The 25,308-nt window shown below is 66.2% G+C and overlaps 2 protein-coding genes across 2 annotated transcripts; both read left to right on the forward strand.

Annotated features, from left to right (window-relative positions):
- Positions 1-2,672: 2,672 nt before the first annotated feature.
- Positions 2,673-5,132, forward strand: LOC149860777 (inhibin beta C chain-like). Its single transcript, XM_090052642.1, has 2 exons — positions 2,673-3,102; positions 3,728-5,132. Exons 1-2 carry the CDS (start codon positions 2,721-2,723, stop codon positions 4,438-4,440), a joined length of 1,095 nt encoding a protein of 364 aa, XP_089908768.1. The 5' UTR covers positions 2,673-2,720; the 3' UTR covers positions 4,441-5,132.
- A 4,265-nt stretch (positions 5,133-9,397) lies between these two features.
- Positions 9,398-24,288, forward strand: GLI1 (GLI family zinc finger 1). Its single transcript, XM_090053530.1, has 11 exons — positions 9,398-10,144; positions 18,472-18,612; positions 18,816-19,113; positions 19,264-19,426; positions 19,670-19,777; positions 19,935-20,075; positions 20,388-20,537; positions 21,010-21,174; positions 21,546-21,779; positions 21,924-22,182; positions 22,344-24,288. The coding sequence occupies exons 2-11, from the start codon at positions 18,528-18,530 to the stop codon at positions 24,116-24,118; spliced, it is 3,378 nt and encodes a 1,125-aa protein (XP_089909656.1). The 5' UTR covers positions 9,398-10,144; positions 18,472-18,527; the 3' UTR covers positions 24,119-24,288.
- Positions 24,289-25,308: the final 1,020 nt, after the last annotated feature.

The raw sequence follows: 25,308 nt of genomic DNA on the forward strand, positions 1-25,308 counted from the left end.
TAGGTTTCCAGCAGGAGTGGGGGCTGCACTGCACAGCTGGGGGGCAAGGAGGGCTCCTTTGCCTCCTTGTCCAAGGGGGCAATCTGCCTTCTCCCCAGCGCCCTGGGCAGGGGGGCAGCTGCAAGGGCTATGACATCACAGTGGCAGGTGGATTGCAGCCACTGAGGGATGACATCAGAGATGGGGAGCCAAGGATGGGAAGCCTGATGCATTCAGCTCTGGGGAGCCCCAAGTGCTGGGCTGGAGGCTGGGGGGACCTGCCAGCCAGTGGGGGAGCACGTGCCCTGTCCGAGGCCCAGTGCCCAGGTGGCACCATGCCCGGGGGTCGATACTGTCTGAGCCCCAAGGCCGTGCCTGCGTGTCGACGCCCCCCCGGTCTGTGTTTGCTCGGCAAACACCCTGGGTTGGGGGGAGGGGTCAGACACATGCAGCAGGGGCCAGGGTCACAGGGGATCCCCGGGCATTTTGCCCCCGAGAGGCTGGTTTGTGGGGTTGCAGCTAGGTGCCGCTGTGCTGCACCCCAGAGGTGGCTGCATTTCACTGCCAGGAGGGGAGGGGAGGGGGCTCTTCACTTAGGTCTCTAATGGCAGGGGGGCAGCACAAGGCAAGGAACTAGGCTGCAAGACAACTGGGTTCTCACCTGGGGCAAAGCATACCCCCCCTCCACCCTGTGTGCCTCAGTTCCCCCCATAGCATCCCCTTCCGCTACAAAAGGCTGCAAGGGGTGGAGGTGGTGCCTTCTTGCTGAGCTGGCATTAGCCACCAGCCTTGTGGGGGGAGCGGGGCTGCCTTTGCCTTTGCCCTTGCCCAGCTCCCCCTTGCCCTCTGCGGCTGCTGAGACCCTCTTGGCACCCGGCTGCAGAGCCCACGCACAGCCAGGCCTCCCGCAGGCCCAGGCGCGAGGCAGATGGCGGTGTATTTATAGCCCTAACGAGCTTCACGTGCAAAGTGACTAATGGCACAGTGGCGCGGGCCTGGGCCTGGGCCCATGGGTGTTGGAGGAGCTTTGATGTAAGCAGGAGCAAGGAACCAAAAATGCAGGGGTGGAGGGTCCCCCCTAGAGCCAGCTGCTTCCCCATGGCTCCTGGTCACAAGGACCCTTCACCCAGCTGTAATGCAGCTGCTTCTGGGGTGGAGCCTGGCAGCTGGGTGGGGGATGATAGAGCTGCCTTGCTTGCAGCCCCACCCTGGGGCAAAATCCACCCCCCGGGACAAGATCCACTCCCCCAGGGGGCAAGCAAAGGCAGAACCTATCCATCTGCAGTGCGCCTCCCCTCCTCCACACAGTCCCTGGGGTCCCGCAGCGGCTCAGGTCTCTGCTGTCCTCCCAGCACCCAGAAGCCCTGACTTTAAGCCTCCCCTCCCCACCTGCTGCTCCAAGTTATTAGACCCCCTGCCCTCCCAGAGCACCCAGGCATCCAGGCTGCCAGCCCCCTCCCCTTCTGCCATGGACCTGTGCCCCTCCAGGCTCTAGTCCTGCCCCAGCCGTGGTGCTCGGGGTGGGGGGGGCGCTTGGGTCTGAGGGCTGCTGGCAGATTAGCATCATCTGGCAGACTAGTGGGGTCCTCACAAGGCTGCTTGTGGGGGGCAGAAGCTGGACCACCCCCAGAATCACCGTCCCCCTGCCCCTCCACGACTGAGGCCCCCACCCCACGTTCTGTTGGGACTGGGGGCACCCGGTGCACACCCTGGTGTCCAGCGCTGTATCAAGACCATGCTCAGCAGTGTACTGACCCCTGCCCTTCTCCCCCGCCCCAGGCTGGGGGGCAAACAGTGAGGAGGAGCACTGGATCCAGCAGCTGGGCGTGGGGCCTGCGTGCCTGTGTGTGGGGGGTGCCCACCCTGCCCCTGCAGCCTCCTGGCTCCCCCCACCCCTCGCAGGATCAGTCTCTGCCAGACCCCACTACAGGCTCCCCCGTCCAAGGGGGGCAGTGGGGAGGGGGTCACGGCTGCTGGGATCTCCCTAGCCCCAGCCCTGCTCAGCCTGAGACCCCCCCAAACTCATGTGGCTGCCAGCGTAGCACAGAGGCGGGCATGGGGGGGTCGTGCCCGACATGAGGGGGCTGAGCTGGAGACACCCAGAGTCCCCACCCCTGCCAGGGGGAAGGGCCAGGCTGCGGGGGGCCCGTGTCCCTAGGGAAGCAAAGGCCACAATCGGGTGCAGCGCGGCGGGGACCTTGGCCCGGTGATGCCACGGGGCCGCGTGGAATGGGTGGTGAAAGTGCCTGGTTAATTAGCAGGGTGATAAGGAGGAGGCGGGGCAGGGCCGGGGGAATGGGGGAACTGGAGCCCTGTGCAAGGGGGCCAGCGAGCAGGGGACACCCTTGAGCCCCCCAGAGCTGCCAGCTACAGCAGCTCCTGTGCGGTCCCACCAGGCCCCAACTTTGCCACCTGTGCCCTGCCATTGCACATGCCTGTGGGGTGGGAGGGGGTCCCCAGAGCAGTCTCTGGGGGTGCCCTCCTAGAGCCCTGGTGCCCCTTGCCTTCCCCACTTATCCCTTCTTGCATCATGCAGCCACATCCCACCCCCACTCTCAAAGGGGGGAGGCAGGTGCGGGGCACTGCCCTGACAGGCAGCTGAGCTGGCCAATCACAGTGGGTGGCAGGGCAGGGCCGGGCCCGCCCCCGCGGGTGACAGGTGGCAGCACGCAGTAGGGCAGGAAGTCCAGCGCCGGGCTCTGTGGGACGTGCAGCTCGGGGCACATGCCCCCTCCAGCCCCATGACGGGGTGTGAGCCCGAGGGGCAGAGTGTGGGCATGGTGCCAGGCTGTGGGCACTGGTCCTGGGCTGCAGCCCTGATCCTGCTGTTGGCTTGGCTGGGGCCAGGAGGCATGGCCATGGGGTGCCCAGGGTGCGGGGTGCCCACCCCAGCACCGGGGCCTGCGCTGCTGGAGCTGGCGAAGCGGCAGCTGCTGGACCGGCTGCACCTGAGCGAGAGGCCCAATGTGACCCGGGCCGTGCCCCGGGCCGCAGTGGCCAGCGCCCTGCGCCGCCTGCACCCAGGTCGCGCCCGCCTCCAGGGTCTGCTGGGCCCCTTCGCCGCCTGGGACGGCCCCGCCGCTGAGGCCCAGGGCTACGAGATCGTCAGCTTCGCCGAGACTGGTCCGTGCTGTGCCAGGGGATGGGGTGGTGTCCTAGACCGGGTGCCTGGGGCCGGGTTGGGCAGGGGGTTGGGAGTGTCTGGGATGCCCTGCAGGGTGTGGGGGGAGATGCTGCCTCCTTCCCTAGTACCCAGATGTGAGGGCTTCCGTTCTGCCCTCTCCCACGGGCACCACACCCTCCCCGTCTCCCTGCTGCCCGGGATGTGGGAACAGCATCTTCCGCCAGGTCTTAGCCAAGAAAGCAGGGAGTCTCCTGGGGGCAGCAGGGGGGAAATGGGAGCCCCCAGAGGATGCCTGGGTTTCATTCCCCAGCTACAAGTCAGGGTCCAGGCACCCGGACACGTGGGTCCCCTCTGCAGCTCATCCCTGCCCTGGATAACAGGGTTGCAGCCACCCCCAGCGGGGCAGGGACCAAGAACCCCATCCCTGATGCCCGGGACACCCCATCCTGCTGCTCCCCTCTCTCCCCTGCACTGCCTGCTGCAGGGATTAGGGCTCTGCCTCCCTGCCTGTTTGTTAGTTAATGTCCTCAGAGGATGAGGGGGGCAGGGGCTGAGCTGGGACCAAGCCCGGGTGCACCAATGCTGCTCTACCCCCACTTACCTCTGCCCTCTCCCCACCCCCAGATACAACGGGCACCCTTGTCCCGGAGCTGCGGTTTGAGCTGTCCCAAGCGCCGGCCCGCGACGTGGAGATTGTGGAGGCCCAGCTGTGGCTGCCACTGCGGGCACCCGGTGCCAACGTCACCCTGCAAGTTATGGGTCCTGATGGCACGGCGCTGAGCACCCGGCGCCTGGCGGCTGGAACAGGGGGCTGGCTTACCTTCACCCTGCCGCCTGGGCTGCACAGCCTGCCTTCCCTGCACCTGGCGCTGCTCTGCCACGGCTGCGCGCACCCCGACGGTACCCGCTTGCTGAGCCCTGGCCCTGCCCGCCGCCCCTTCGTGGTGGCCCGGGCACAGGCGCGGGCGCGGGGGCGCCGGGTGGGTAAGCGCAGCCTGCGCTGCGCCCCCGACTCGGCCCTGTGCTGCCTGCAGGACTACTATGTGGACTTCCGCAACATTGGCTGGCACGACTGGATCATCAAGCCCGAGGGCTACCAGCTCAACTACTGCGTGGGGCAGTGCCCGCTGCATGTGGCCGGCAGCCCGGGCATGGCTGCCTCCTTCCACAGCGCCGTGCTCAACCTGGTCAAGGCCAACAGCATTGCCGGGGCGGGCCACGCGTGCTGCGTGCCCACACACCGCCGGCCGCTCTCCGTGCTCTACTTTGATCGTGGCAGCAACATTGTCAAGACCGACATCCCTGACATGATTGTGGAGGCCTGCGGGTGCAGCTAGGCCGGCGGAGGGGACCCACCACGGACACGCGGCCTCCGGGGGGGTGGACCCACTATGGACACAGGGACTGCGACAGACACTCAACCCCACTATGGACATGAGGACCCCTGTAGACGTGGCCCCCCGGGTATGGGGGCACCTGCAGACCCCCTATAGACACGGACCCTGGGGATGGGGCATGGGGGGAGCCTGCCAGACTTGCCACCTTCTGGCGTGGGGGGAGCCTTGTGGGTCCCTGCCGGCCGTGCTGGGTGCCCAGTGCCTGTGATGGGCCAAGTGCACAGACAGCTGATGCAACGCAGCTCCTAGTGTGGTGGGGGGGCAGGTTGCTGGTTTCAACCCCCACCCCCACAGGAGGCCGGGGCTGGCTGCCAAGTGGGGCAGAGGTCATGGTACGTGGGCCCAGTATTGGCGGGACTAGAGGGCATCAGTACCCGGGACTAGGGGGGCCAGAGCTGGGTTGGGGGACTGCAAGGGAGTGGAAAGGGGTTGCGGAGACCCAGCTGTGGCCTGGCTGGTGCTGTCCCTGCAGCCCAGGGAATGTTACTGATGTGGCATTGCTGGTCAAAAGGGGTCTTTACTGTGCCAGGGGGGCCGGGGCAGCACTGGGCATAGGCCTGGCCTGACCTTTTATTGGGTCTCCTGGTGTTGGGGGTGTAGGAGACAGGGCAGGGTTAATTTATTTTATTATGTGGAGCTAATAAAGATGTGGAAGCATCTAACGAGGCCTCAGGTCTGTGTGTGTATGTGTTTACGTCTCCAGAATCAGGTCCACTGCAGTGAGATGGGCTGATGGCACGGCCCCACACTGGTGCCCCTTACTCCTACCCCCAGCCCCCAGCCCTGCTGGTGCCCCTTACTCCTGACCTGCAGCCCCCAGCCCCACTGGTGCACCTCACTCTTGACTTGTAGCCCCCAGCCCTGCTGGTACCCCTCACTCCCAACCTGCAGCCCTCTGCCAGCCCAGCCCAAGGCTTCTGGCCCTCTGCTCAGGGTCCCTGGGGTGCCTGATGTGGGGCTCTGGTCCCTCCTGCTCTGCCCTGGCGCCATTGGGGGTCTGTTGTGCAAGCGCCAACTCAAAGCTTTATCTGGGGCCGAGGCCTGGCCACTCTTACAGCCCCGGCCCGGTAGTGGGGGGCAAAGGGCAGCTTTCATCAGCCCCTGCGGGCATGCGGGGACCACACTGCAGCTCCTGCCCGCTCCTACCCCTCCCACCCCTTCTGGGAACAGCCCAGCAGGACCCGCACCACGCACCTGCTCGGGAAGAGTGAAAATTCCCTTCACACCCGGCCCACAGCCCGCATCCCCCAGCCCCACCAGTGCCCCTCACTCCTGACCTGCAGCTCCCAGCCCCGCCAGTGCCCCTCACTCCGGACCCGCAGCCCCCTGCCCTGCTGCCCCCTAGCGATGCCAGGCAGGGGGTCTGGGCGGGCAGTGTGTGGCACAGTGACTCGGTGACATGCTGACACACTAACCCCAAACCCTGGGAGTGGGGCACTAAGACATTAATCCCCACCGAGCTGCTTGGACTTTCTTAGCGCAGGAGCTCAGGATTAGGGGCAGGAGGGGGGCGGGGGGGGCAGTATCCATCCATCTGTCCATCCCTCCCTCATCCACTCTGTCCATCCCTCCCCCTCCCGGTGTCCTGCCTCAGCCCACTCGCGTGTGGGGTTTGGCCAGGGGAGTGGGGGGTTGGGGGGTCTTGGCCCCCAGGGTGGGGGGGGTCCTGGCTACCCGGCCCCAGCTCAAGCCAAAACCAGGCTAAGCTGCTTAGGCCAGTTACAACACATGCCCACAGCTGCTGCCTGGGCCTGATCCTGTGAGGCAGGGGCTGGGGGGGGGAACAGCCCCAGCCCTCCCCAGCCCCACCCATGTGGGGGCTCCAGCAGCCCCAAGAGTCACTGCAGGGCTGGGGGTGGGGATCCCTGCCCTGTGGAGCCCCCCCTGGCTGGACAGGTGCATGCCAGGAGGGGAAACTGAGGCACTGAGCAGGGCTGCCTGCAGAACCAAGGCATCCGGGAGGGTGTCAGGAGGTGACGAGGCTGCAGGCGAAAGCCCTGGCCCAGCGTGATCCAGCTAAGAAGCTCGGAGATCAGGCCAGGCCAGGCCAGGTCCACGTGCCCCCACAAACCCTCCCTACTCTCCCCCAGACCAGGGGTTTTTCTGGAGATGTCCCCTAATGCCACCCCCAATCCCAGGTTGCCAATGGGAGCCCTGGACTGCAGGGGCCGGGGGCTGCGGGTCTGGAGTGAGGGTCACAAGCAGGGCAGGGGGGGCTGGGCCCCTGTTGTGCAGCTGCTGCCGGGTCCGTATGCCCCCCCCCCCCCCGCATGTGCCCTTCGCCCCAGCGCCTTGTGCCAGTGGGGCCGTGATGTCACCTGTGGCCACGGCAAGCAAAGCCCGCAGGCCCCGAAATAGCAGCACGGCCCCAGGGGCCCTTTCCCCTGCATTCAGTCACCATGGCAAACAGCCAGCGGGGCATGGGGGGGCCGGCCTTGAGGGTGAAAATAAACACAGAATTACCGGCCAGCGCCCAGCTGGCTTTTACCCCATTGCAAAGTTCCCAGGACACCTGGGTCCCGTGGCCACCTCTGTACGGGAAGTGGGGGTGTGTGTGTGTGTGTGTCGGGGGGGACAACACTGCAGGACTGGCCTGGATGCCTGGGTCCCCCGCCCAAGCGTGGAGTGGGGGTGTGCATGGCAGGGGCCAGGACACATGGTTCCCCTTTTGGGGGTGGTCCCAGGTCAGGCCAGGTTCCCCAGAGGCCACCCCAAGTGGGTGACTGCTTCCTGCCTCAGTTTCCCCTTGGCCTCTTGTGGCAGTGCCAGGTCCCTGGGGCTGAGGAGAAAGTGCCTGGGGGCAGGGGGGCAAAGGGCCTGTTTGGGGGGGTGGGAATGAACCATCCCGCACGGTGGGGGCCTGGAGTCGCAATCCCTGGCCCATGTTGCCACAGGCCCGCTGTTTGCTTACCCTTTACCCCCCGCGCCCGCGACGTGGCGCTGGACTTGGGCTCCTGCCACGCTTCACAGCCCCCCAGGCTGGCGTCCATGGGGGCCATGGGCATCCCTGCCCAGCCCCCTCCCCTCCACTCCTGGGGCTGCTGGCTTGCTGGGAAACCCCCTGGAAGGGCGGGGGAGCTGGACAGAACAGCCGCGGGGGTCATCAGGGCACTGCTGCGGGGGTTGAGGGCAGCCCAGGTCCTCCCATTACAGCCTCTAGGTGCCAGCTGAAGTGGGGGTCTGCGCAGCCCTGGCGTCGCCCCAGCCCCGACGGGACCCACGCACCCGGGCGCCTGTGCGAGATGAGTCCTGGGAAGGCAGAGGTGACCCCCCTTAATTGGGGCAGCGCAATTAATGATGCTTAAAGAAGCTTCCCAGGGCAGAGTGGGGAGGGGGCCGATCCCCTGTGTGAAGCCCCCTCCTCAGGCCTGGGGACCAGCAAGGTCAGGGGTCAAGGGCCAGGGGCCCAGAATGGCTAGCCCAGGGCGTCCCCCCTGCGATGCCCAGGGTGTGGGGGCCCAGAGGAGGAAACTAAGGCACGGAGCAGGGACTAGGCCCAGAAGCTCCGGGCTCGGGGATGGACCCCAGGAGTCCTGGGCAGAGGACAAGGCAGGGAGGGACTGGGCAGGCAGCTGTGGTGCCCCCTGAGTCCAGCAGAGGGCACCAGGCATTGCGTCTGGATGGCCCGCAGGGTGATGTCATGCGATGATGTCATGCAGGGCAGTGATGTCATGCCAGAGGCTGACGAGGCGGCCCCTGGCAGAGCCAGCGGCAGGCTGGGGCAGCTGGGCACCAAGGGGGCAAGTGGGAGCCCTCGGGGGATACCCTGGGGGTGCCCTGCGCACCTGGAGCTGGGGAGAGACCCTAGGAATCCTGGCTGCCAGCCCTGCCCCCTCTCCTTGCAGGGCCCAGGGGTGGGGGGCACCCAGGAGCGCGGTCTCCGCACTCAGTGCCAGCCTTTCCCCCTGCGACTGCCTCACCGGAGGGGGAGGCAGAACTTTGGGGAGCCCCCTTTTTGGCTACTGGCGCCTCTGTGATGTCACCGCCCACGTTGTGATGTCATGAGCCGGGGCTGAGGGTGGGGGTGGAGGCAGGGGACTGGGGAGAAGAGAGGTGGGGCTATTGGTCAGACTGGAGAGAGGGGCTGGGAGCCCGGACACCTGGGTTCAGTGCTCAGCCGCAGGGGGGGTGGTTGAGTGGTTAGCGAAGGGGTGGGGCTAAGACGGGGCACCTCGGTTCAGTCCCTGCCCTCGGGAGTGCGGGTTTGGGCTTCTGCAGTGGAGTTCAGTGGTTAGAGCCGGGGGGAGGTGCTGGGAGCCTGGATGCCTGGGTCCCCCTTCCTGGCCATCCCACCCATGTCCCCAGGCCACATGTGCCCCCCCAGCCCGAAACCTGTCTGCATGACAACAGGAGCATCTCAGCGCCCACTGTTGGGGGGCAGAGGGGCAGAGGGTGAGCCCCTGGGGGGGGGTCGGCTGCGGGACCCTGAGTGTCGTGGAGGGTCAGGAGGGTATTGATGGATGTATGACCTCATCGCAGCAAGGCCTGACATCACGGCAGTGCCCCGTGAGGTCACGGCAGCCCGTGAAGCTGCCTCCTGGCCAGGCAAACCCCAAGCTGCCAGGTCCTGGCCTGGCGCAGGGCCATGGCCTGTGGGATGGCCTGTGCTCTGCGTGTGCGGGCGTGTTGCGTGCATGTGCGGCCCCCAAGCCTAGGACACGGTGGGGGGGGCACCCGCATCTCTCGCTCCCTATCCCCCAAACCCCTCCTGCACTGGGGGGCCTCGATCCTGGCACCTCCGGAGTAGGGGGTGGGATTCATTCCCTGCCCAACCCCAGCCCAAAGGGGCCCTGAAGCCGGTCCGGCCAGGCCGGGCGTTGCTTCCCGGGGCCGGGCGGGCGTGCACACGCGTGTGCCCCGCAGGCGTGGGCGTGGGCATGGAGATCCAGCCCAGGTTTTCCCAGCGCCACGGCCGGCATGGTGCGTGCCTCTAATTTCAGGGGCTCCCTTCACCCGCTTCCCCCTGGGCCCTGGAGACCTCGCAGCTGAGCAAGCGGCAAGGGGGCAAGGGGAAAAAGAGAGGGGTAGAGGGGGGGCGGTGGACGACAAAGCCCCCCGCCCCCCCAAAGCCACCCCCATACCGGCTTCAGCAGAGCCCAGAAAGAGCGGGTGAAGTTTTGTCCCCACTCCTGGCCCAGCCCCGGCTTCAAAGCGCCGGAGCAGGGCCCGGAGCCGCTCTCCCGGGTGGAAAAGCATCGGGAAAGGGTTTTTTTTTTCTCTCTCTCTCTCTTGAAAGAAAAACAAAACTTCCTTCTCCGAGGTGGTCCGGGGCGGCCGCGGGGAAGGAATATTTATAACCGGGGCCGCGGCGTGGCGACGAGGCGCCCGGAGTTCCCGGCTCCCTCTTTGTCCCCCCCCCCAGGACTTTCTCTTGCTGGATTTCCAGGGGGGGAGAGGAAAAAAAAAAATCTTCATCTGATTCATCATCTTCATCCGAAGATTTGGGTTTGGAGGCGATTTGGGTTTGGGAGCCAGGAGGCCACAGCGACTGGTGGCTCTCGGGGGGGTGTTCCCCCCCTGCCCCTCGTCTCCTTGCAAGGCTTTTCCCTGGATGTTCAGCGCTGGGGGAGACCCTCGTGGCCCCCGAAGACTGGAGTTACCCCCGGGGTCGAGGAAGGGCTCAGACCGGCCCCGGCACTTGGAGGTACGAGCTTGGCTTGGCTGCTGCGTCTTTGCAGGGAAAAGTTTCAGGGGGTGCGTGGGGGTCTTGTCCCCCCCCCCGGTCTTCTGTTTCGGTGGAGGCCGCAAGACCCTGTCCCCAGGAAGCAGGAGAGGAGCGAGGGTCCCCATGGCTGTGCCCGCGGGTGCCTGGCGGGACGGCGGCTGGGGGATGCCTGGTCTGTGGGCACCGCGGTGACAGGCGTGCAGGGGCGAGGGGGGGCCAGAGTTTGGAAAGTCCTCGCCGGAGCTGGCCCGGAGGCCGTGTCTCGGCTCCAGGCTCCTGGGTGGGCCGAGGGGGGGAAGAGGGGGGTGATGCTGAGGATTTGGAGAGTGACACTTGTTCCACAGGGGCCACGAGCCGTCCTGGGGAGCTGGAGGCTCCCCCTGCCCAGCTCTCCTGCCCCAGGGGAGATGAAGGGGGAGACCCCCCGCTCCGGGAATAGCCCAGGAACCCTCCCCCCTCGGCCTGGAAAAGTCATCAGCTCCCTGGAGCCCGACACTGGGAGCCCCATGGCAGGGGGCGCTGACCCCGTGTGCGGCCGCCTGGGAGGGCCCCGTGTGTTTGCAGCGGCTTGGAAGGACCCCCCACACCCCTGCTCACACCCGTGCGCACACACAGGACTGTTCACATACATGCGATGTGCACACATGCTCATGTACAAGCTCATATGCCTGTGTGTGTGGGCACATGGCCCCTGCACACAGGCACACATGTGTCTGTGTGTACACATATCTCTGCAGATGTGCATGGGTGCATGGGCATGCACCCCCTGCACACACGCATGTGTATGTGTGCACACATCCCTGCATGTGCACCCCACACATGCACACAAAGGTATTTGTTTGCGCATGGCCCTGCTTGCAGACACATGCATGTGGATATGTGTGCACACTCATATGTATGAGTGCGCAGACCCCTGCACACATGTGCGTGTGTGTGGGCACATGTCCCTGCATGCAGGCCCTCACATCTCTATGTGTACACACTGCATGTGCGCACATGCACGCACGTAGATGTGTACACAGATCCCTGCATGCACACATGTGTATGTACAGATACACCTATGTGTATGTACACACAGACCCCTGCACGCATGCACATGTGTGTGGGCACACATCCCTGCAGGCAGGCATGCACATTTCTATGTGCACACACTGCACATGCACACACACACATATAAATATGCACACAGTTCCCTGCACACACACACACACACACACACACACACACACGCACAGAGATATCTGTATGTACACACACACACATACATGTAGATATGCACACAGACCCTTGCACTTCCCCACCAAGAGTTGAGGCTGCCTGTCCGTGCCTGCCCTGCTGCCCGGGGAAGGGGGGAGCTGCTGGGATGTTACTGGGGGACCGGGCCGGGGCAGGGGGTTCGGTGCTGGGGGGCCTGCAAGGGGACCCCACCCCCGTGCCCGGAGATGCTGCTGGAACTGGGACTAGCAGAGCATCTGTCCTAGGGGCTGACGGGTTCAGTGATGCCTGGGGTCAGGCCTGCTCTCTCCGTCCCTCTGCTTGGCCCAGGGCACTGCCAAGACACCCCTTGCCCTGTGGTGCCCACTGCCCAGCCCCTCTGGCCCGCCGCCCCTGGCCTGGCACTGCGTCCCATTGGGGTGAGGCTGGGGATCTCGTAGGCCCCAGGCGCTTCCCAGGCCCCATGACGCAGGCAGGGTTTGTCCCGCCCTGCCCGGCCCCACGAGCCACGGCCGCGCCCGGGCATCACCAGACCCCGCCCAGGATTGGGGCCTGCCCCCCCACACTCCATGCCAGACCCCAGCCTGGGAGCTGGGGACTTCTCGGGAGGGCTGCGGCGCTGAGTCCAATCCCCTGGGTCCTGGCTAGGTGCCCCTCACCCTGGCATTGGCCTTGGCCTCTAGGCTTGCCCCCCACAACTGAGCTGGGAGCCCTGGGTCCAGCACCACAGAGGATCATTCCCCTCGTCATCCTAACGAGCCGCTCGGGAGCCCCAGAGCTGTCTGGCGCCAGGCGGGGGGGGCCCTGCCCCAGATCCGGGCACCGCCCGCTTTAATTAATTAGCTAATCGGCCTCACTCAGCCCTGCTAATTGGGCTGCCCTAGGGAGGTGGCTCTTGCTGCTTTGGGTCCCGAGGCGGCTTGGGGGAATCTGGGGGGGCTCTTTGTGGGGGCTTGAGGGTGATTTCAAGGCCCGCAGAGGAGTGGGAGGATGGAAGCCCAGACTCCTGGGTTCAGCACCCACCCCCAGGGACTGCCCTGGGGGGGAGATGGGGCAGGTCTGGGGGAAGGGACAGTGGGTGGGGCAGCCCCCCCGGGTGATGCTGGGCTTGGTCTGATACGATACAGGAGGGAACCCAGGCATCCGGGCCTGGGAAAACCCGCCCGCCTCTGCTGCGCCCGGGGTGAGGGCATGGCCTGTGCCCCGCACGGAAAGGGGGGGCAGGGCAAAGGCAGGCCCCCTGTCACCCGTCATTACCCACCCCTGCCCTGCATTGGAGGCGTTTTTGCTTGTGTGTGTGTGGCTCTGTGTTGCGCCTTGGCCCCCGGTCCTTCCCGTGGCACACGCATGTGCCCAGCTCCCATGCGTGCTTTCAGGTGGGCCTGGGCCTGCTCCCCACCTCTGGGGGGCTCCTGGGGCTGGACTCGCCCCGTGTTTGCCCTGTGAGAGCCACTGGGGGGTCCCCTCCCCCTGCCCCACCTGCAGCCGTGTGTGTGTTGGTCCTTCATGTGTGCACACGCATGTGCCAGAGTCTCTGGGATCCCAGCCTTGCGGGGGGCCAGGCACCACTGGGGGAGGGTGTCTCCTATAGGGACCTGCCAGCATGGGGAGCCCCCGCACCCTCAGCAGGGAACAGCACATGCATGTGCAGGCATGTGCACATGCCAGGAAACTCCTGATCATGGAAGCGCTGTCTGTCTGTCCATCTGTCTGTTAGCCTGGGGCCCCCCCACACCTCCTTTGGCCCCGTTGTCTGTCTCGTGTTCAGATGCCCTTGTCTGTCCCCATCTCCCTCCCCACAGCGCAGCCAGGTCTGGGCTAATCCCCCTGCATTAGTTAACTCTGCCCTGGCCAGGCCAGCAAGAGTACCCCCCCCCATCACCCCCGCCCCTGCCCAGCTCTGTCTGGGTCCAGGTCGGTGACCGGGTCCCCAGGGTCAGATCAGAGCAGGTGTCCCCGGGAAGGCCCTGATGCCAGCCAGGAATCACAGGGCCTCCCTGGTCCCCAGCCTCATGGCCGTGCTGGGGGCTGCCCCTATCCACGCTCACAGTTGTGGGTGCCTGCTGGCCCCAGAGACCCCCCCATTCCTGCCCTGGCCTGTCCAGCTGTTCAGATACCCCTTCAGGCTGTCTGTCTGCCCACTGCCTGTCCCTCCATCCTGGGACAGACACCCCTGCAGCCTGTCTGTCTGGCCATTCCTCCCTTGGGCATGCTTGGGCACCCCCGTCCATGTGTCCCCCCCCCCAGCTGCCTGTCTGTGCACCCCTTCATCTATCTATCTATCTATCTATCTATCTATCTATCTATCTATCTCCATTTAAACCCCCTACCCCCTGCCTATTGGTCCCAGAAACCCCCCATCCAGCCCCCCATCCGCCGCCCCCCTTGGCTCTGCTTGTCTGTCCGGCCATCCACACACCCTCCAGCTCCGTGTGTCTGTCTGTCTACTGGACCCCCCCCATCTATCCGTCTTGGGCACCCCCTTTCCATTTGTCTGCCTCTCCCTTCCCGCTCTGGGGTCCTCCCAGCCGGATGCTGCTGCCTCTCAGGGGTGTTTGAAGGCAGCCACAGCCCCCCCAGACCCCCCAGTCCAGCCTGGGGCAGCTGTGTGCAGTGAGGGGGGAGCAAGCCTGGCTCCCTGCAGGCCCTGGGCTCTGGGCGGCTGCTTCTCCAGCCCCCGCCCATGCGCTCAAATTCATATCCATGGGCCCGACGTGGGTGGGCCGCCGTGGCAGGCAGGAGGGGGAAGGGCGGGGGTGCCATGGGAGTTGGTGGGGGGGAGCTGGCTTTGCACCCCCGGCTACTGGGGCAGGCGCTGCTCCGGGGCTCCCTGTAGCCCCAGGCGGGGAGGGGGTGCACTATGGGGGGAGTGGGGGCAGCAGGGGGAGCCAGTGGCTGCCTGTCTGAGTGTGTGCAGTGTCCGGGACATGTGTGCATGTGTGTGCAGTGGATGTGATGCACAGGAGCTGTGTGTATGCCATGAAGGTGACATGTGTGAGTTGTGCATATGTTGTGTGTGTAATGTGTATGAGCTGTGTGTGTGCTGTGTATGTGATGCATGAGCTGTGCGTGTGCTGTGTGTGATGTATGTGAGCTCTGTGTGTACTGCATATGTCATGCATGTGAACCGTGTGTGTGCTATGTACATGATGCATGAGCTGTGCGTGTGCTGTGTGCAGGTGAGTTCTGTGTGTGCTGCATATGTGATGCGTGTGAGCTGCATGTGTGCTATGTACGTGATGCGTGTGAGCTGTGTGTGTTGTGTGTGATGCGTGCAAGCTGTGTGTGTGCTATGTACGTGATGTGTGTGAAATGTGTGTGTTGTGTGTGATACATGTGAGCCTTGTGTGTGCTATGCATGTGATGCATGAGCCACGTGTGTGCTGTGTAAGTGATGTGTGTGAGCTGTGTGTGTGCTGTGTATGTGATGGACAAGCCATGTGCTGTGTACATGATACAAGTGAGCCATATGGGCGCTTTGCACCCGGCATGGGTGAGCTGTGCACAAGTTGTGTACATGGTGCATGAACCAGGTGTGTACTGTGTTTGTGATGCACAAAGTGTGATGTGCTGTGCACCTGGTGTGTGAACTGGGTGTGCGTTGTGTAGGTGATGTGTGGACACCATGTGTATGCACCATATACCACCTGTGTGCAAGCATGCACTCTGCGTGTGCCACCTCTGCTGTGTGCCAGAGGCCTGGCTGTGCAGTGCCCGTGAAACACGCGTGCGTGATCAGCTCTGCATCCACATGCACTCTGTGGGCAGGGCTCGCAATCTGCACGTGCGGGCACAGGCGACACTCACCTGCTCGGAGTTTGCAGCTCTCATGTACTCCGACATGAGCATGTGTGCTGTGTGCAAGCTTTGCGTGTGTTCCATGCCTGCAGTGTGTGCACTGCATGTGCCATTGTGGGAGGGCACGGGGGGCTGTGTCAGGCTCTCCCAGGCCAGGCTGAGCACGGATCCAGCCCCACCCCGTGCTCCAGGCCGGCTCCGTGAGCGTGGGCGAGGGTGAGGCGTGATCCTGCCCCGGGCACAGGGAAGCCTCCTTGGGCTCCGGCTGGGCCACCTGCCAGCCCCATTTGCCTAATGGGTCACGCAGCTCCTAAAATGCGGGTGGGGGGGAGCGGGGGGGCAGGGTACTGCTGCGTGGATTCCCCCCCAGGAGCCTGGGATGGATGGACAGGGGTTGGGGGGGTGGGAAGTCCAAGGCTCAGCCCCCCTGCCATGCCTAGCTCCCCCCTCATTGTGCTAGCAGGGCTGGGGGGCAGCGGGAGGGCATAAGGGTGAGTCAAGCTGATGGGATGCAGGGAGCACAGGCCTGGAGCCCCCCTGTCTCCCCCCAGCCCCCTGCTCCTTTATTTGCCCCCACCCAATGCCAGGAGGGTGAGGAGCTGGGGCAGCTGAGGCTTTCTGCCCCCTGGGCATGGAAGGGGTTTATAAGGGGTGGGGTGCCCTGTGGGGTTAGGGAGGGGGCTCCAGGGTGTGGGCCGGGCAGAGGGATAAGAGCCCCCCCACGCCCCAACCATGCCAGCCTGTCCCCGGCACGCTAGAGCCCATGAGTGCAGGCGTGTCACATGCCGCCCAGGCACTCCTGCCACACGCAACCTGTCCCCTGTGACCCGCTGCTCACACAGCTACAGCATGCAACATGCGTGTGCCATGCACCCTTCCCATGCAATCCCCCCCGCATCCTGCTGTTACCCCGGGGGGGGGCAAGAGCCCTCCCCCACCCCCAGAGAATCTCCGGCCCCCTCCCCCCACCCTGTCTCCTCCCCACAGCCACCCCAACCCCTCCATCACCCTGCGCTGCCCCCGCCCTCCCCTCCCAGCCTTTCTTCCCCGGTGACGTCTGGACAAAGCCCCGCGATGGGCGCTCAAAGGGGGAAACCAAGCGGAAGAATCGCCCCTTCCCCCTCCCTGCGGGGCGGGGGGCTCCGGCCCCCCCAGCCATTGCCACCCACATGCAGCCCCCCCTTCTGTGTTCAGGCTGTGCTGCCCACCCTGCCAGTGCCAGGGGATGGGGGGGCACAGGGAGCTGCATCCCCCCACTACTGATGGGACCCAGCATCCCGTGCCTCAGTTTCCCTGTTGTAAAATGAGGGGAGGGGGTTTCTTCCAGCATGGTGAATGCACATGCGGGGCATCTGTGCTCACAGGAGTAAACGTGTGTGTGTGTGTGTGTGTGTGTGCATGGCTACAACCTACACCCCTGTTACATGCCTATATGGACACACACGGGTGTGTTGGCATGTCTGGACCTACAAGAGGAAGTACGTGTGTGTACGTGTGTGTGTGTGCATGCGCATGCCTGTGTGGGTGCACATCAGGGTGTTTGTGGTGTGTAGACTGCACACAGGGGATGCGAGTGTTTGCATACGTCTATGTGGGTACAAGTGGGCATGCCTGTCCGTGGGAGGTGTGCGCATGTGACTGTGTCGCGTGTTTTTGCATGAAGCCCATGGGCGCCGTGGCTGCATCAGACCCTGAGCCCCGGGTCTCAGGATACCCGGATACTATCTGGACCCGGGGGGGTCAGCTGGGCTGGGTCCTCCCTCGCTCACTCAGTGCCTCAGTTTCCCCTCTGTTTGCAGGGGCCAGTCCTCCTGGGGACCCCCAGCCCTTCTCCACCTCCCCCCAGAGGCCCCTCTCCCCCCAGTGCCTGCCAGTGGCTAATGGGGGGCACTGGGGGCTGGGTCAAGCTGTGATACCCCCTCCTCATGCTCCTTCCCACCCCCAGCTGCCCAGCTGGCTGCCAGCTGTGTCCCAGCTGTGCCCCCCACACACACTTGAAAGGCTCCGGGGATGGGGACTGCCCCATTTGGTGGGCTGCGGAGGGAGCAGGGGTAGATGTGGGGTGCATCCTGCCCAGCCCAACCCTGGGGGAGCTCCCAGCCCAGCCCAGTTTGGCTGCGGGCTGCGCCAGGAGCCAGCCCCACCCTGGAGGGCCTGGGTGGAGCCTCGTTTGGGAGGGGGATGCGTGTCCTAGCCCCTGTACTGCAGGGCCTGGCTGGGAGAGTCTCTGAACCCCGCTGCCGCCATGATCTGGGGGGGTGTCTCTGAGTGGCTCTAGCCCCTCCTGCCCCGGGGGCCCTGTCCTGAGGCCCCCCGCTCCCACCCAGCCTGGCCTGGCCCCAAAGCAAACGGGCTCTGGGCCACGGCCAGACGAGCGCGGGCGGCGAGCGCCTGCCCCGGCGGCGGCCAAGTCATAACAGAGGAGCGAGAACACCCACCGCGCTGCCGGATCAGGCCCGGGCCCTCGCTAGGCCCTGTTCCCATGGCGACCAGCTGGGGCAGGAGGGGCTGTGACATACTATGGTGGGGGGTGCCTGTGTGCATGTGTGCTTCGTCATGCATTGAGATGGTGTGCTATGTGCGTGTGTGTGTGAGTATGCAGGCATGCACCAGGATGGTGTGGTGCACACGTGCGTCCGTGTGCCTGTGCGTGCAGGCATGCAGACTGCCATGCATTGGGATGGTGCACCACACGTACATGTATGTGCATGTGTGTGTTGCATCATGCAATGGGACAGGGCGGTGCCAGTATGTGTGTCTCTGTGTGTGTACGTGTGTATGCGCGTCGTCATGCAATGGGCTGGTGCGCCGCACACGTGTCTCTGTGTGTGCACATGGGTGTGTGCGTGATCATGCAATGGGATGGCACGGTGCCCGTGTGAGTGTGCACGTGCTATTGTGAAATGGGTGGCATGGTGTCATCATGCGATGGCAGGCCTAAGCACAGGCTGAGCCCCCTCGGGGGGGCTCTGGGGCCTGTGGAAGAACCCCCCACAGGGCCTGGCCCAGGGGGGAGAGGCCCCCATCCCCAGTACAGCTGGAGCGGGGGCAGAGGGGGCTCCAGGTGGCTGAGAGGGCAGTTCAAGGGGAAACTGAGGCACCAGAGCAGTGTGGGGAAGGCTGGCAGAGGGTGGGAGGGTCCTGGCTGAGCCCCCCAGGAGAGACCCCTACTCCAGAGGCAATGGGGCCGGGGCTCCCTCTACCGGAGACCACAGGGCATGGCAGCGTGTGTGCTGCACAGGGGGGGGGGCTGGGGTGTGTGCGGTGCTGACCCCTTGCCCTCTGCCTCACAGGCTCCCCCCTACCCTGGCACGGATGCACGCCTAAGCCGGCCCACACGTGACGCAGCATGTTCGACCCTGCCACCCCCTCGGGGGGCAGCTACACCGATCACTGCTACCTGCGGCCCCTGCACGGGCCTGGCGCTGCGCAAGGTGGGTCCTGTCCCCCCCGGGTGTCCGTCTGTCCCTGCTCCCCACCCCCATGGACCCCCACTCCTGCACACCCCTGGTCTGTCTGTCCTGTACTACCACGTTGGCTGGTGCCCGGGGGTGCCAAGGATTCTGGCCCGGCTCTGGGTGGCCAGGAGGGGGTCTCCGGTATTGACCCCCCTCCCGGGGCTGCCTCTGTCTTGCAGGCCTGGGCGACTACTCGCTGTGCCCCCCCTGCCCACCCCCCAATGGGCCGGGCCCAGGGCCGGGGCTGGGTGGGGAGCCGGGGAGCAGCTCGGAGGTCACGGGCAGTGCCCGGTTTGCGCCCCGGGGGGGGCCCAAGCTGAGCAAGAAGCGGGCGCTGTCCATCTCGCCCCTGTCCGATGCCAGCCTGGACCTGCAGAGCGTGATCCGCACCTCGCCCAGCTCCCTCGTGGCCTTCCTCAGCACCCGCTGCCCCGCGCCTGCCGGCTCCTATGGCCACCTCTCCGTGGGCGCCATCAGGTGCATGCCCGGGGGTGGGCGCGGGCAGGGGGAGCTTGGGGGCCAGGCCTGGCTCCTGGCATGGGGTGGGGGGGCTGCTGGGAGCCTGGACACCTGGGGTCTCTCCCTGTGGGGGAGGTGGTCCTACTCATCTGCTCTCCTGCCCCCCAGCCCATCCCTCGGCTACCAGAGCCCCCTGGCACCCCCAAAGGGGCAGGGCCCCGCATTCGGCCACCACCCCCCCATGCCGCCCTGCAGCGCCCACGAGCACCTGCCCCCCCGCCCCGGGCTCCTGCACCCCCCCCTGCCCCGTGGAGCCCTCAAGCACTGCCAGGTAAGATAGACCCCCCACGCTGCCTCCCCCTACAGGGGCCACAGACCCCCCCAGCCCACAAGGGCCACGGGGCAAAGCCCCGGCCATCATGACTGAGAACTGGCATTGCTCCATGCAAGTGCATTTAAAAAGGCAGACCCCCCTGCTGGGGATCTGCCCCGGGGAGGGAGGAGGGTTCGAGGCCCAGTCTGTGGGGATGGGGGGAGCCCCCCCTTGCCAGCGCTCACCCCATCTCCCCCCCAGCTGAAGGCTGAGCCCAGCATGGGCAGCCCCCTGGACGCTCTGGGCCCCGCGTGCCTGGAGGACTGCACTGAGGGTGACATCTCCAGCCCCGCCTCTACGGGCACACAGGTATGGACAACCCCCCCGCTGGGCAACCCCGCTGCAGTGACCGGCTGTGGGCAGCAGGGGGTGCTACCAGTTGGCTGCCCCCCACAACCCTGCAGCACCTGGGGGCACAGCTGGGGGGGGGCACTCTGGAGCCCTCATGGGACCCCCCTTGTGCCAGGACCCGCTGCTGGGGCTGCTGGACCCCCGGGAGGATCTGGAGAAGGAGGAGGGCCGGGCTGAGACCGAGGCCGTGTACGAGACGTGCTGCCGCTGGGAGGCCTGTGCCCGCGACTTCGACACCCAGGAGCAGCTCGTCCACGTGAGCCCCCCCACCCTGTGGTGCCCCTGTCCCCCCAGCCCGGCAGTACCCATCACTCCTGACCCACAGCCCCTGCCCCCCAGCCCTGCCTCTGCCCCTCACTTTATACCTGCAGCCCCCTGTGCCCCCCCAGTGGGTTTTGAAGCCCATGAATCAGCCTGTCCTGCAGAGCAGCTGGGCTGAGACCTGCCGAACTCACTTCACCTGTGAAGCCTGCCCAACCCCTGCTTGGGGATCCCCGTGTCTCCCACCCCACTGCTCCCTGACCCCTGCTACAGCTCCCTGACACCCCCCCCCCATCTCCCCCTGAAGCACATCAATAACGAGCACATCCACGGGGAGAAGAAGGAGTTCGTGTGCCACTGGCTGGCCTGCTCGCGGGAGCGCCGCCCCTTTAAGGCCCAGTACATGCTTGTGGTGCACATGCGGCGGCACACGGGGGAGAAGCCCCACAAGTGCACGGTGAGGCAGGGCTGGGCGGGGCGGGGGCACGGGGCTGGCGGGTGAAGGGTAGGTGACCATGGCAGGGGCATGGCGGGATGGTGGTGTGACAGGAGCATAGCCATGGCATGATAGTGGAGTAGCTGTGGTGTGACTGGTATGGCCATGGTGTGATGGTGGCGTGGCCATGGTGTGACTGGTGTGTCTGTAACGTGATGGTAGCATAACCATGATATGGCCATGGGATGATGGTGATGTGGTGACTGTGGCATGGCCATGGTGTAATGATGGTGTGACCATGGTGTGGCCATGGCGTGATGGTGCTGTGGTGGTGGGAGCATGACTGTGGCTTGACTGGTGTGGCCACGGGGTGATGCTGGCATGGCGGTGGCACAGGCATGGCTTGCACAGGGCAGATGGGTGGCTTGGCGATGGCACGGAGGGACAGTGGCACATGGGCAATGTGGGTGGGTGCTGATGCAGTGCCGTGCAGTTCGAAGGCTGCCACAAGGCCTACTCACGCCTGGAGAACCTCAAGACCCACCTGCGCTCGCACACGGGTGAGAAGCCATACGTGTGCGAGCACGAGGGCTGCAGCAAGGCCTTCTCCAACGCCTCCGACCGTGCCAAGCACCAGAACCGTACCCACTCCAATGAGGTACCCCTGCCCAGACCCGCCTTCTCCCAGATAACCCCCCACTTGAACCCCCCGCCCACCCCCTCCCAGATACCCCCCCCCAAATCCTGCCCATGCAGGAGATACACCCCTGCCTGGACCTGCCTGCCTGCCCACGCTGGAGATGCCCCCACCCCACCCCCTCCCAGATACCCCCATATGCAGACCCCCCACCCACCCATGCTGGAGATACCCCCCACCCCCTCCCAGATATCCCCCCATGCAGAGCTCCCACCTGCCTGTGCTGGAGATACACCCCACCCCATCCCCCTCATATTGCATGGGGCCCCCTGGCGGGGCCCATGTTAGGGGTGGGGAAGACAGGCCTGTGCTAACCCCTGCTGCCCCACCAGAAGCCATACGTGTGCAAGCTGCCGGGCTGCACGAAGCGCTACACGGACCCCAGCTCCCTGCGCAAGCACGTCAAGACGGTGCACGGACCCGATGCCCATGTCACCAAGAAGCACCGGGGGGACACAGGGCTGGGTCGGGCTGGGGTCCCCCTGGGACCGCCCATCGAGACGCTGCCGGAGCGGGATGGGGGCCGACGCGATGAGGCCAAGCGGCTGCCCCCCGATGCCGCCCTGGTGAGGGGAAGAACTGGGGTCAGCCGGGGGTGCTGTGCCAGCCCTGGGCACTGCCGGGGGGTGCAGTGGCCATGTGGGGGTGCAGGGGGGGAACCCGGTAGGCCATGGGGGCCACACTAATGCAGTGCCCCCCGTGCCCTCCAGAAGCCGCAGCCCAGCCCCGGGGGGCAGTCGTCGTGCAGCAGTGAGCGGTCGCCACTGGGCACGGACAGCGGCGTGGAGATGAATGCGCCACCCGGGGGCAGCTGCGAGGACCTGTCAGTGCTGGACGAGGCGGTGCCAGAGCCCATGGGCGCCTCGGGGCTGGCAGCGCTGCGCCGCCTGGAGAGCCTGCGCCTGGATCAGCTGCATCAGCTGCGCCGCCCCCCACCCGCTCGCGCCCCCACGCTGCCGGCGCTGCCCGGTACTGGCAAGACCCCCACGCTCCTCCCTGGGCTGCTGGGGCTGCTGGCACCCGGTGGGGTGGGGGGAGCATCTCAGTACCAGACACCCCCCAAAATGCCCCTTGCCACGGTCTGCTCTGGCACAGGGTCTCCATGCTAATGCCCCCCCCGCCCCCCACAGCACCCCCGGGGGAGATGCCAGGGCTGTGTGGCCCCCTGCCTGGTGCCCCCCACCGCCGCCTCCTGGAGATGTCGGGTGATGGAGCCAGTGAGCGCCGGGCCAGCACCACCAGCACGGTGAGCTCGGCCTACACCGTGAGCCGCCGGTCCTCGGCCACCTCCCCCTTCCTGCGTCCAGGTGAAGCCGGGGGGGTCCCGAACGGCATCGACGCTTACGACCCCGTGTCCCCCGATGCCAGTGGCGAGGTCGGGGGACTGCCGGGGCTGACACCGGCCCAGCAGTACCGCCTCAAGGCCACCTACGCTGCGGCCACGGGTGGCCCCCCGCCCACCCCGCTGCCAGGCACGGGCCTGGTGGGGCCCGGCGGCTTCCCTGGCACCTCTCTGCGAAGACACAGCACCAACGAGTACCCGGGCTATGGCCTGGCTCCCGGCACCGGGCCCCGCCGGGCCAGCGACCCTGCCCAGGCGCCCAGGCAGCTGCCCCCTGCCACCGCCCGTGTGCCACGGTACCGGAGCGCAGGCGCTGTCCGGGCCCCCGACGCCAGCCTGACACCCCCCGGCTTCACCCCCTGCGCACCACGCATCAGCGAGCAAGTCTTCCTGGAGAGCCTGGGCATGGAGGGGCTGCTGGATGCAGAGCCCTTCCTGGGCTACCCTGAGCAAGGCTTCCCCTGCCCGGCTCAGGGCCCGGCACTGCCTGGCGAGACTCCCTATGGCACCCCACATCGGACTGGGGAGGCTGGCCTGGCACCACCCGAATACTCCCTGCCCTCTTGCCAGCACGTGCGGGGCAGCCTTCCCGCACCATGGGACCAGCCCGGGTGCACCATGGATGTGAGCTCCGGGCCACCGGGCGTGGCTGGGACCATGGGCCACAATGCCCCATACAGCACCTGTGACCCACCCCGGGTGGCGGGCGCATGCCTGGGAGGCAGCTTTGGGGGGGGCCCGCGTTTCCCCCCAGCCTCTGTCAAGGCCGAGCACTTTGCGGCACCCAGCCCAGCCCTGCCACCCTGCCCCACGGCCAAGCTGCCCACGCCCTACGGGCACGCCTGCTCCACAGCCAGCGGAGGCTATGCAGGTGAGGGGGTGCCGGGTGCTCGCCGCCCCACCACGCCCACGCTGCAGGTCAAGGAGATGATGGTGCGAAGCTACGTGCAGTCCCAGCAGGCGCTGCTGTGGGGGGAGCAACGGGGGGGCCCCATGCCATGCCCGCCCCAGCCCTGCCCCGGCCCCCGGTACCCCAGCTACCCCCGTGGCCCAACCCAGCCCCCCAGTGCCCAGGGCTTCCCCCTGGAGCTGGCCCCCCATCCGCCTGGGCAGCACAAGCCCCCCGCCCGCCCAACCAGCCTGGCTTACCAGTCCGGCCCAGGGTATGAGCCCCCAGGCACCAGCCCCCGCCGCTTCCTGCGCCTGCCCCCACTGGCAGCACCCCCCGGAGATGCCCCCCTCATGTGCTACCCTGGGCAGGGGCCGCTCAAAGGCAGTGCCCATCCGCCCAGCTGCGGGGGCCCCGATCCTGGCTACGGGCCAGGGTCCGAAGGCCTCAAAGACAGCCCCTGGGGGCTGGGGGCGCCGGCCGGCTCCAGCCTGGACTCGCTGGACCTGGAGAACACGCAGCTGGACTTCACCGCCATCCTGGACGAGGCTGAGCCCGGCGGGCTGCTGCCCCCCCCCAGCCCTCCGGGCGCCCCCAACATGGCAGTGGGTGACATGAGCTCTATGCTGAGCTCGCTGGCTGGGGAGAGCCAGTTCCTCAACTCCCTGTCGTGAGCCGGTCGCTGGGAGCGGAGAGAAGCCAAAGAAAAAGAAGGGAAAAAGGCCAAACCTGGTGCCCGTGGCCAGGCTTCGCCCAGCCCCTGCCGCTCCCGGCGCTGTACATAGGGCGCTCGCCTGCTGGCTTTGCCGGGCACCATTAAAAAAAAAAAGATTTCCTCAGGGAAGCCCCATGCCTGCATCTGCCTTATGATCCTGTCAGCTGGGGGCGGGGGGGGGAATGAGGCACAGGAGTGCAGGGAGGTGGGGGGTGTGGTTAGGCTGAGGGCAGGGGGAGAGTGGACCCAGGGATCCGGGGTCCCAGCTCCCTCTCCTCAGCTGGACCTAGCTCATAGCTGCCAGCTGATGGGTCCCGCAGGTGCCCACAGCCCCCGGGGGAGCAGGGGTTAGTCACCAGGCCATGTGGGGGGGGGCCCTGGGGGAGTCTCTCAATGCCCCCATCCGACAGAAAGGGAAACTGAGGCACAGATCCTGGCAGCTCCCAGGGAGGTGGATGGGACCCAGGTGCCCCCCACCTCCGCCCAGGCCATGACATCAGGGGCAGGAGGGGGGCAAAGAGCCACTCGGGGCTGCCACAGAAGCAGCAGTGCCCCCAGCAAGGTGGGGGTGTTACATGCATGTACATGTGTGCACATCCATGTGCATGCATGTCAGACCTCCCCCCACCTTCTTGCTTGGACTTTCCTGGTTGGGGGCAGGAGCCCAGCTGGAAACTCCCAGGGACAGGGGCAGGAGGGGGGTTGCCTCCTGGGGCAGACCTGGGCCCCGGCCCTGCTGCGGCCTCTGGATCCCCCCACACCCCCCAGCACCAACCCACAGCTGGGGAAACTGAGGTACAGAAGGGAACGGGGCTTGGCCAGCCTCGGAGTTGGGGTGAGGGGGTGCCTCCCACCCCCTCTGCACCTCACCCTTCTCCCAGAGCTGGGCAGAAAAGCCAGGTGTCTGGCCTGCCAGTGCCCTGGCAGAAGCTGGCACTGTGCCCCCCTCCCCACAAGTCCCTCCCAGACTGGGCCCGCTCTGTGCAAGCCCACAGAGGTGGCATGGCTGGCAGGGGGAGCACCGGGCTCCTGATTGATGGGCTGAACTACTGACCTAGGCAGGTGCAGGTGGTTCGTAGCTGGCTGGTACCGGCCAAGCCCTGGCACTGCCCGGCATGGGGCTGCGGGTCGGGAGTGAGGGGCGCTGCA

Source organism: Crocodylus siamensis, chromosome 6, assembly GCF_052110815.1.
Source record: "Crocodylus siamensis isolate JL-2025a chromosome 6, ASM5211081v1, whole genome shotgun sequence".
NCBI lineage: Eukaryota > Metazoa > Chordata > Crocodylia > Crocodylidae > Crocodylus > Crocodylus siamensis.